The 11,131-nt window shown below is 43.1% G+C and overlaps 1 protein-coding gene across 1 annotated transcript; it reads right to left on the bottom strand.

Annotated features, from left to right (window-relative positions):
• Positions 1–7,748: 7,748 nt before the first annotated feature.
• LOC101407753 (major allergen Equ c 1-like) lies at positions 7,749–10,823 on the bottom strand. Its single transcript, XM_004423732.3, has 6 exons — positions 10,665–10,823; positions 10,167–10,303; positions 9,338–9,411; positions 8,557–8,667; positions 8,096–8,197; positions 7,749–7,918 (listed from the first exon to the last, which is right to left on the bottom strand). Exons 1-6 carry the CDS (start codon positions 10,758–10,760, stop codon positions 7,749–7,751), a joined length of 690 nt encoding a protein of 229 aa, XP_004423789.3. The 5' UTR covers positions 10,761–10,823.
• Between the last annotated feature and the right edge of the window lie 308 nt (positions 10,824–11,131).

The raw sequence follows: 11,131 nt of genomic DNA, 5'->3' as shown, positions 1-11,131 counted from the left end.
TGTGTGCATAACTAATTCAGATTTAACAGAAACATGGGAAAACGAAGGTGGTTGTGTTAGGTTGTGAGACTCCCGGCAGCTGGGCAGTGGCTGCCAGGGCTGCTGACCTGGTCCTATTCCCAGGGCCAGGCTCTGCCGAGCAACCTGGCCCTCCAGTTCTCTCTCTTTCTTCTTCAAGTGGTTAGCCAGTAATTGTCTATTATTCTAATAACCAAAACAGATCCATCATAGACTTTTTGAAACCAACAGAACAATGTTTCTGAAATGATATTTAAGAATGCCATGTTTAAGAACTGTTTTTAAGAACAACAGCTAATATTTTGACTGGCCTGTTTCCAGCAGCAGATGGTTTTGACTGAAGTCCTGTCCTGGGACAAGAGAATCAAATGACAAAGTCCCCTAAGCCAAGAATACAGATTTGGAGTCTTCAGTGTTGTCCTTGAAACCTCAAATAACCTCAAATAAACCAGGTGTCCTGGTTTGATATCTACGCCGGAAGTTATTTGACATTTATCTAAATTTCCTCCATTCAAGTTTAAATTATTCATGATATTTAAAGGGGAGTAGGAATAGGACAACTTAAAATATCCCCTTAATCCCACAATCATATAATTTAATGCCCTTTTTATTGAAGGCACTCTGAAGGGCTCAATTTGACAAACTTGTCTATTTAGGGGAAAATGTATCACAAATAACTGTAGTAAATAACTATCAGGGTAAAGGCCATGGTGTAGAAAAGGGGATCAGCAAACTTTTTCTCTAAAGGGCCAGGTAGTAACTATTTTAGGTTTTGCAGCCAAGAGGCAAAATTGGAGATATTATGTAGGTATTAATATAGTAATAGAGAAAACGCATTTACACTTTTTTTTTTTTTTTTGGTGAGGAAGATTAGCCCTGAGCTAACATCTGCTGCCAATCTTCCCCTTTTAGTTGAAGAAGGTTGGCCCTGGGCTAACATCTGTGCCCATCTTCCTCTACTTTATATGTGGGACACGTGCCACAGCATGGCTTGATAAGAGGTGTATAGGTCTGCATCCAGGATATGATCCTACGGACCCTGGGCTACCGAAGCAGAGCACGCGAACTTAACCACTATGCCACTGGGCAGTCCCCATTTCCACATTTTTTGATGAAATTCAAAATATAATATTGAGTACCTTTTTTTGTTTTTGGAAATCCAGGTCTATTAGTGAGAAGAATGGAATTCTTTTTTTGCATAACATTTTGTTCAATTGCCGTTGAAAATTAGTGTTCTTAATATCACATTGATTGCAAATGTTCTTGGCTCATGGGCTATTCAAAAGTAGGCAGGGGGCTGGGTTTGGCCTATGGGCCATGGTTTGCAAACCCCTGGTATAGAACATGGTTTCAATGTTTAAAGTATTCCTGGAGCTTCTGGCTAAAGCTATAAGAGAAGAAAAAAGAGACAGAGAAGCATAAGGATTAGACGAGGTACACTGACATTATTTGCAGCTAATATGACCATATACCTATAAAACCAACAGAATTCACAAAGAATTAGAACTAATTTTATTATAACTAATAAAGAATTCCATCAAGGGTGCTAGAGAGGTCAACTTACAAAAATCAATAACATTTTACACAGTCAGCCCTCTGTATCTGTAGGTTTCACACTGGCGGATTCAACCAACCATAAATCAAAATTTTGTGGATACGGAGGAATTAATTTGAATCCGCGGATGTGAAACCCACAGCTAGGGAGGGCTGACTGTATTCATTGTATTATGCCATGTTATACAAGGGACTCAAGCATCTGCGGATTTTGGTATCTGCTGGGGGTCCTGGAACCAATCCCCCGTGAATACCGAGGGGCGACTGTATCAGCAAAAACTAATGGCAATAACTAATGATTGAAAAAACAAAAAAAACTGTACATGGGAATAACAAAAAAAATGTATATAGGAAAATACAAAAAAAGGAATCAACAATCAAGAATACATAAGAAGATTAACAAGGAGAAAACTTTAAAACTAAGAAAAGCCATAGAAGAGGATCTGAATAAAGCAACAGACATGGAGCTCACTTGGTTTTGGCCCAGTGAGCCCCATGTCAGACTTCTGACCTCCAAAACTGTAATATTATAAACTTGTGCTGTTTTAAACCACTAGGTTTTGGCAATTTGTTACAGCAGAAACAGGAAACTAAGATAGGACCCGTTTCTCCTGTCCAGCTGGATGCCAAGAATAGAGCTTCGTAATTGTATTTTTGATACACAAGCAGAGTTTGCTTGCATATATTTTTAACTCTTGGAAGGAAGTGTGGCATATCCGATCTACGGAATAATCCTAATTCCACTTGCCTATGTGTGGAATATGATTCCGTGGGGCTCTTTGCAGCAGATTTATTTCCCTTCCTTTAATCAACTCAGTTTGTTTTCAGACCCTAAGAACACGTGGATGGGCAGTGAGGGGGTGTCGGGTGATAAGGAACTAATAAAAAATGACTTAAGATTTACATATCATGATACAAAATCCCTGATGGGACTTGGCTGTGAGCCTGGCCCTCCAGTCCCTGAGCAAAGCGTACCAGGAAGCAGTGGCATAGCTCCTGCTGATGGCTGATTCCACCAGAACTTTCGTTTCATCCCTGATTTCATTAGATATTTTAGAAAATTACAAAATCGCTTTGCAAACTTAATGTCTTTCTCTCTGTGTGTCTTTTAGGTGAAATGATAACTGATCTGGGTTGACATCAGTAAGATGGGGGAATGGGAGGTGCCAGTTTTCATATGCCCACAGATACATCTGTTTTAACAACCACTCAGAGATGAGAATACCTTATGGGAGTCTGGAAGTATAACTGAGAGGTTCCAGCACCCAGGTGGGGGCAAAGTCATCCAAGACTAGATGCATTGAAGAAGGTTTCACTTTACCTGTGTCACCCCTTTCCCAAGGTGGCACAGCATTGGCGGCATCTCTGGGAGCTTGTTAAAAAGCAGAATCTCAGGCCTCACCCTAGACCTGCTAAATCAGAGCCTGTAGTTTCACAAGGTCCCCAGGTAATTTGTATGCACATTATGAGAAGCACTGCATTATCATATATACAGGAATCCATAAATAATATATTGCATTGTTCTGTGTGTTATTTAAAATTTATATAAATGGTATCATTATATAAATGGTCAGCTTGTTCCTGGAGAGAAACTCACAGAACAAAGTTTTTAATTTATCAAGCTATTGGGGAGTACATGTGTAAGCGGAAGCCATAAATCAGGAGAGCATGTGAATTTTTTAGAGTATGAGTAGAGTAGTGAGTAGTCACGCAGAGGAGGGGCTGGGGTCATTTAGTGTAACAAGATGGGCTCACTTATGCTCACTTACACTAGGAGAGTGAAATTAATTCTATTTTCATTAAACCATACTGGATCATGGTTGGGTCTCTTTTTTTTATAGCAGCCTAGCTAGATAAACTAATGAAATGTCCCACACTGAGATATTTAACCTTTCCCACTAAGGTGGTTCTTCCAGATGACTGCAGTAAATGGCAATTCCATCCTTCCAATTGCTCAAGCCAAAATCCTTAGAGGTGTCCTGTGTCCTAGCCCCTACAGAATGCATAGCATTAAACCAGGCCCTGCATTTGTGGTTTAGCTTGGTGCTTCCTGGAATTCCAGGCAGTACATGCACGGAGTGGGCCTCGGTTCTAGTCCTAAAAATGTTAATACTCTTCAACCAAAGACCACCAGGAACCTGTAGTTGAACAAGCTGGGTGTATTATTGCAGCTAGGAAGTATGCTCACCATCGGGAACCATGCGTATCTCAGTAAGAGAGCTTAGGAAGATCCTGCTACAGGATTTGGGGAGAATCTAAGGAAGCTCTAGAGTGGGTGCTACCAGAAAGCAGGGGCAGGGGCCGGCCAGGTGGTGTAGTGGTTAAGTTCCCGCACTCGGCTTCGGAGGCCTAGGGTTCGCAAGTTCGGATCCCAGGAGTGGACATACGCACCGCTCATCAAGCCATGCTGTAGTGGCGTCCCATATACAAAATAGAGAAAGATGGGCACAGATGTTAGCTCAGGGCTGATCTTTCTCACCAAAAAAAAAAAAAAAAAAAAAAAAGCAGAGGCAAGTCTACGATTGGATATCTCAATAAGTCTCTATAGGGAGAGGAGATAAGCGTGAGGATAAAGCTGTAATTGGTAAACAAGTAGCAGTCACTCATTTTAGCAGGGAGAGGGGCATGTTTGTAGACTGCACAATGACCTTGTTTTTATGATCTTGGAGTGACCTTGTGTGATGCTGATGTTTGATGAGATTGTTTACCTCCAACAGAACAACTCGGCCTAGTTGTGAATATCAGGCCAGCTTGTGATAACATTGAAGCTGTGGGGGATCAGAATTGGCCACCCCAAAATGTGTCTCTTTGGTTAAGGACAAGCGACTCTGAAAGAAACTTTGACCTTCCCCCCAACTGCCTAAAAGAATTTAAGATAAAAGTCCTGTCCTCAGGACAGGCCATCGCCATAGATAACTCTGGATATTGGTCCACTGCGAGGGTCCTTGCTAACCCCGTTCTTATCAAAGTTCTGTCTACCAAACATTTGCTTTTCCATCTCCATGTGAATTGCCTTCCTCCCCTTTGAAGTCCCAAACCACTACCCTCAACATCCTCCTTTGTCTTTAGCTGAAGATCGCATTTAAGGTGGCGGCTTTGGCCATTCTGGCTGAGTTACTCAGCTCTCCTGGGTTTCTCCCATGTATACATGTTATAAGCTCTTGTTTTTCTGTCTCATGCCAGTTTAATCCTTAGACCTACCAGAAGGATCTAGAGGGTAGAGGAATTGTCTTCCTCCCCTACAAAGCCTTGCTACGGGAGTCAGGTCAGTTCCAGGATAGCAGGTGCTGATTTTTCACTTTCTTAAATGGGTGGTGGTGCCTTCTTTGCAGGCCACAGGCAGTCAGCTTCTTTCTGTGAGCCCAAGTGAGGGAAAGGAGCTGTCTTCAAATTCATTCGTACTCAGCCCCCTCTCAGAGGTATGCATCTTCTGCCTGCGTCCTCACCTGGCTGTTGTGACACTTGCCCCCAACGCTGCACGCTTGACCCAGATCTGTACTTGGAACCCAGCGGACAGTGCTGCTCTAGCCTGCTTACCCACATCATTCTCATCTGTCTTCTTTCTTTCTTTTCTTGTGAAAAGAACTGCTCTGTCGCTGATCTACAGACATCTTCACTCCTTGCTTTTGAGTGTTCTTAACATTTCATGCCTCCTTTGCGTAGAATATCTGGCATTGGAGGGTAGGTTTCAGAGTGAGCTGAAGCTGCCATCTTGACCTGGGAGCAGCCGAGGGTCTTTTGGTGCCTCCCTCTGGGCTGTAGTTCCTGACCTGTGGCACTATCCAGCCTTCCCCATCACCAACGTGGCCCTCCTTGCATTGATCGCTATTGTGGTGAATGTTCTAAGCTATCTCAGGGATACGCTAGGCCATGCCCTTCTGGGTATCAGCTGTTCTGTCCCGTAAATGCTGTTGTTTAAAAATGAGAGATCCCAGCATGACTCGCTGACTTTCTACATAGCTTTTTGCCATATTTCAGCAAACCAGACCAAGTGCTTAAGTCAGGAGCAATGAGCCTGAACCTAACTTATTCTTCTGATTTGGAGGCAGAGTAAGAATGGGGAGCATGAGAGGCCTACGCAGCCTTCTCTCGTTACCCTTATGTCCATAATGACTGAGTCATTCTTTTTGCATGACAACCCCCGCCCACGTCTTGCTCTGCCCTAACACCCATGTGTAACTTTAACATTATTTTTATCAGCTGCTGTTGGGGAAGGATTATAAGTAGAGGAGGATCTTTCATTTCCCTGTCTCCAAAGCCTGTAAGCTCCCCAAAGAAGAGGTTAATAATATTTAGCCTTCTTGATGCCTCCTGACTGTATCAAGTACAGATTGCTGAAGATAGGTATTGCTCACATTTCATGGCATCTCACTTAATATGTTCACAGTAGATAACAGCAGTGGTTGAAGGAGGTGCTCCAAGAGTGTGAAGGGACACTGACCATCTCATAGGATGGATAATATAGAGAAGCTGGGATGCGGAGGCATGTTCTGAAACATGTTGAGGTGGTGTCAGCCTCAGCAGCATCGATCTCTCAGTACACCACTGAAAAAGAGAATTCTAGGATGGGGCAAATTATGGGGCAAGTCTTATAGTGTGTCTTAGCACATCGCTAAGAAATAGACAAATCAAAGGGCAAGCAGCCCTCACAGGGACAGAGAATTACTGCAGAGGAGGGAGAATCCTGAAACTCAGGGAAGATTCTGAGAAGCTAGATGAGGATTATGGGTCCAGGGCCAAGGAAGTTCCCTCATTTGCTTGCTGTCAGCCCCACACATACACGAAGACAAATCACGTGACTGCATAATCATTTATTGACTAGGTAGAGGAAGGTCTAGGCATGGGAGAGTTCTCCTGGGCATGGCAAAGAGAGTAGGGAATTCTGGTAAAACCTTTGATTCTCAGTGAGTTGATGAGTCTTCCTAGACAATTAGGGAAGATCTTGAAGATGCAGAGATAATGCCTTCATGTGCGCTAGTGATGGAAATCAGGTCACAGGACTTGTCACAAGATGCCATGGGGACCACGGAGGGAAGTTCCTGGAGCCCAGCTGAGGAAGTGTTCACTCTCACTCAGCACTAAATAAGCAGATGAGAAAGAAAACACAGAATTTTATCAAGCACTTCTTGGATTGAATTGAAGACAAAGACTTTGAACTTACTATTACAGAGAAAAATGGTGAAGAAATAGATATCAACCTGCATTCTAATCAATGTTATTTGCCAGAGTAGTGGGAGGGAGGACATTGAGTAAATGACACTTTTTTCTATTGCTGATCCCATCTTAACCTTCCCTCAACTGAGTCTATGAAAAAAAGAATGGAAGCAATGAAGAATCCTAGGCTCGTTTCTGCCATTTTCAGCCTTAGAAGTTTTGAAGAGTTTTTGATAAATTGAAAAATAATGTCCAAAGCCATAGACACCTTTGATTAAGTGCTGACTTTGTGCATGCTATAGTTGCTAAGACTTTCACAAACGTTATCTGAATGAAGCCCCACAATAAATCTGGGGCGGGAAACAGATGAGGAAACTCAGATTCTATTTTCCGGGTTAGAAGAAAACTGGAAGGTCAGACAGCTCTATTCCCAGATTGGAAGTTAAGGATGTGCGGAGATCAAAGGAAGACATTTTTACCATAAATTGGAGGGTGAGGTGGCCTTCTAGGCTCGGAAGACGGGCCACAAACACAGAATGTATCTGAGTGTCATACTCACACCCTGTTACTCTTTTCCCGTTTCTTTCTTTCTTTCTTTCTTTTTTTTCTGCTGAGGAAGATTCGCCCTGAGCTAACATCTGTTGCTAATCTTCCTCTTTTTTTCCTTGAGGAAAATTCGCCCTGAGTTAACTTTTGTGCCCATCTTCCTCTATTTTGTATATGGGTCGCTGATGAGTAGTGTACGTCCATGCCTGGGATCTGAACCTGCAAACCTGGGCTGCCGAAGCAGAGTGTGCTGTACTTAACTGCTATGCCATGGGGCCAGCCCCTCCCATTTCAAACTTTAAGTCTTAATGATTTTTAGCACATTATCAATTACTGAGCCCTTTTCACCAGCATTATTATCCACACAGTAAACCTGTAAGGTAGACATCATTGTTTCCCTTTTAATTGCTTAAATCATTTGCTCAAAAGCTCACAGTAGGAGTGGGTCCTGAACCCAGGTCCTCCAACTCCAAATTTCAAGCTCTCTCCACAAGCTTCCTTAACAAGTTATTTTTATTGTAATCTTTAGACGTAAACCCCTCAGTGCTTTTGGAAGGCCCTGACCCCTGGGCCTCCCCCTCTCTGCCAGAGATGACCGACCTGGGGGCCTCGTCCTCTCCGTTCTCTCGGTCCTGGAGACAGCGATCTGTAAAGGCAGAGCAGAGCATTCAAACCCCAACTGCAGTTTATTTCCCAGAGAGACACTAAATGATTTTCCAGGTTAGGACAGTGGGGACTGATTGGAGGTATTACCTTCTCTTGGAGTTCTCCGTTTAGTAACATGGGAATTTAGGAAGAGAAAACCAGAGATAGCCGAACTTACCGGCTTTGGTCAGGTCAATTATGTTTTCTGTAACAATTCCATGTTTTTGGGAAATTCCCTTCAACTTCTCCTTGACTTCTGGACTCGCATCTGGTTTTCGGGCTGTGGGAAGAGTGACAGTAACTGGCGTGTCCTGTATATTTGTCATTGAGGCTCATGAGGGGCGTGGGGCTCCAGGTGGATGGGAAGATGGATGGCACTGATAGGGTGCTCAGGCAGAAGTCTTGGGGACGGGTTATAACCTGTCTTGAATTTGACATCTTTAGAATATCCTTCTGGCGTGATGAGAGATTTCATCATCTTCCCATCACCGAGCCTGAGGGATTACCAAAGGTGAGCATCTGTCTTTAGAGGAGGAGAGACATCCCAAGAAAAGGTGGGGAGGATCACTTTGTCTCCAGGCTTCCTTCCTTCCGCTCTCTCCCCACCCCAAGATGAGCGTCAGCGTGAAAATACTCTACCATAGAGCTCCAACAGTTGGAATGGTTCGTCATTGTTGAAATTCACGAGATAAATAATAATAGAGTCAGTATTGACCACTTTTCTTATGTGAAATACATTGTATCCATCATCTGTGGAGGAAACAGAACACAGCTGAGAACTTCTCTAGTCCGTGGGAAGCAAGTAAAACCCTTTACCTATTCTCTCGCACAAACCAAATTCAAGGGCATATCCTGGAAGACATAGAGAGTGATATCTAATGCCTTCCATTTGCATCTCTCTGGGCTTCATGAGGTGACTTCTAAGGGATACTGGTAGATTGACTACTATGGTAGAAAAATTCAGCTGCAGTGGTAACTCACCCTCTATCATGCTCCCTGAGACTCACTTACCTCCCTTGGCCGCCTCTGCCAACTATGTCCTCTGTATAAGCCCCTCTGGCATTATATACTCAGTGCTATATCCTGAGCAGTGTGCTATTGCAGTGGCCACCAGGGATCATCAGAAAGTGGGCAGGGAATGAGAAGCTGTCCTACCAATTTACTTCTCTTTTTTTTTCCCAATTTTCTTTTGTTGCAGGAGGTACATATGACCAAATTGCCTTCTTTATCTAATGGTACTATGTGCCAGGCATTGGCTTTTATGCACAAGGTTCTCCCAAATTCAGGATACTAGCTATTAGATGGCCTCCATTACATTACCTAAATAAGCATTGATCAGTAATTGAGCAAGATCTTGAAGATACTGCAGTTTAGTTGCAGTTGGAAGTAAAATTTAGAAAGACTTGTTTTGTATACTTACAGGTAACATTATATATATGATTCTCTCCGATTTTGTCAGCAACCACAGAAAATTGAGTACACTGTCCATTTACCCTGTAAAACAGAATGAGCTGATGCCCAGGAGATATTGATGCGTCTGGCTCCCTCATGCTCCACCTGTAACTTGAGTTTCTGATTCCACTTAACTGTTGAACAATTTTTTGTGCAATTTTCAAAGAGCTTTTATTTCCATTATTTCACTTTATTTGAGACTTTAAGAATGAGTCAACTACTTCTATCCCTATTACTCTACCATTACGTCCCACTATTACTATTATTACAGCTGCTTGTCTTGATAACTAGCTGAGTGTTCGCCATGTGCCAGCCTTTCAGATAAGTGCTTTATAAACATTACGTCACTTGGTCCTCACAGAAAACCATGAGAGAGAATTATTATAATCCTCTTTTACCCAAGGGAAAGTTGGGGGTAGAAAGAGATGAATTTTCTTGGTCACACAACTAGTAAGAGATAGATTCAAGAGCTAGATAGGCTGTTGATTACACATCCTATGCTCTTAACCTATGCTATTTGGCCACACTGTTGATGATTCTGATACCCCTCTACCCCTTACCTCCTCTACTCCCATTTAAATTTATTCATGTCACCAACTCTTATCTCTGATTCTAGAAAAGCCCCAGGTTCATCAAGCCCTAGATCAGTGCCAGATGAGGGACTCTGATTTTGGATACAGGCCCAGAATGTATGTGTACACATGCATGCATGTATGTGCGTGTGTGTGTGTGTAGAGGTCCAAGACCATACTCAGGCTTCTCTTTTTCCTTTCCCAAGTAAAAAAAGCCACACTTACTTTGTATGATATTTGAAGTACAGAGAAGAGTTGTCCAAGACATGGATGTATTCCACAAAAACCCTCATGCTACCATTTTCTTCTATCTTTTCCTTGATGTCTGAAGCCAAGAGAATGCTATACCACTCTCCCGAAATCTGCAATAAATCAGTAAAATGATTGGGTAAGAAAAGAGGAGAGGGGGATACCATGTGAACACTTGTCTTCTTGAACTCTGGCCTGTGGGCCAGGACTCATAACGGTGATGTGAAGATGGAATTAGAACTTAGGTCAATTGACCCCACATCTAGGGCTCTTTCCACTGCCCCTCCAGTGAGAATGGAGGTCCCCAAGTGTTGTCATTGTTTAACATGGTACCATTGCTCTTCGTTCAAGGTCTGAAACCACTCCATTTATCTAATATGTCAAGGAACTCCTGCCCTCCAGTAGGGCCACCTTGCTTCCGAATCTTCCAAACCACCCCCAAAGTCAGAAGTCAGTATGCTCTTCTGACTCTACCTCTGAAATATCGAAGTTGTTTGTCACAACATCGCTGTTTTCCTCCTCTTGGGCACAGACAAGAATCAGCCCCAGACACAGCAACAGCAGCTTCATCTTGGCAGGGGACAGCACTGACTCCTCTATAGTCACTGGGAGTGAGTCTTGCCCTGATGGTGGCTCCACTCCCCAGCTCCTTTCTCTTTATATCCATTCTGGGTTCAGTTTTTTGTCTCTGGGGCACCACTGTTCCTCCTCCCACTCCGTGAAATGGTCTGTCATTCCCTGGTGTGAGGCCAAGGATTGTTCCTGTCCTTTTGAAACTTGGCAGCCTCATATCTTTTAGATTTACTTAGTGACTTTAAATTTCTCAAAACACATACTCAAGAAAAATAGTGGCTGCTGTAAAGGGCTGCCTTTTGGAACCAGATTTAACTGTGGATCTGGCTTGGAATCAAAAAGCCAATTATGTGTAGCAGGAATAGTGT

This window comes from Ceratotherium simum, chromosome 29 (assembly GCF_057802395.1).
Source record: "Ceratotherium simum simum isolate JZ-2026a chromosome 29, ASM5780239v1, whole genome shotgun sequence".
Taxonomy (NCBI): Eukaryota; Metazoa; Chordata; class Mammalia; order Perissodactyla; family Rhinocerotidae; genus Ceratotherium; species Ceratotherium simum.
This window is presented reverse-complemented; position numbering and strand designations above follow the sequence as displayed.

Coding starts and splice junctions, on each gene's coding strand:
- LOC101407753 (XM_004423732.3), bottom strand. CDS start 10,760: ATGAAGCTGCTGTTGCTGTGTCTGGGGCTGATTCTTGTCTGTGCCCAA. Junction 8,668..9,337: donor TCATATATATAATGTTACCT/GTAAGTATACAA, acceptor TTTCCTCCACAG/ATGATGGATACAATGTATTT. Junction 8,198..8,556: donor CCAACTGTTGGAGCTCTATG/GTAGAGTATTTT, acceptor CTCTTCCCACAG/CCCGAAAACCAGATGCGAGT.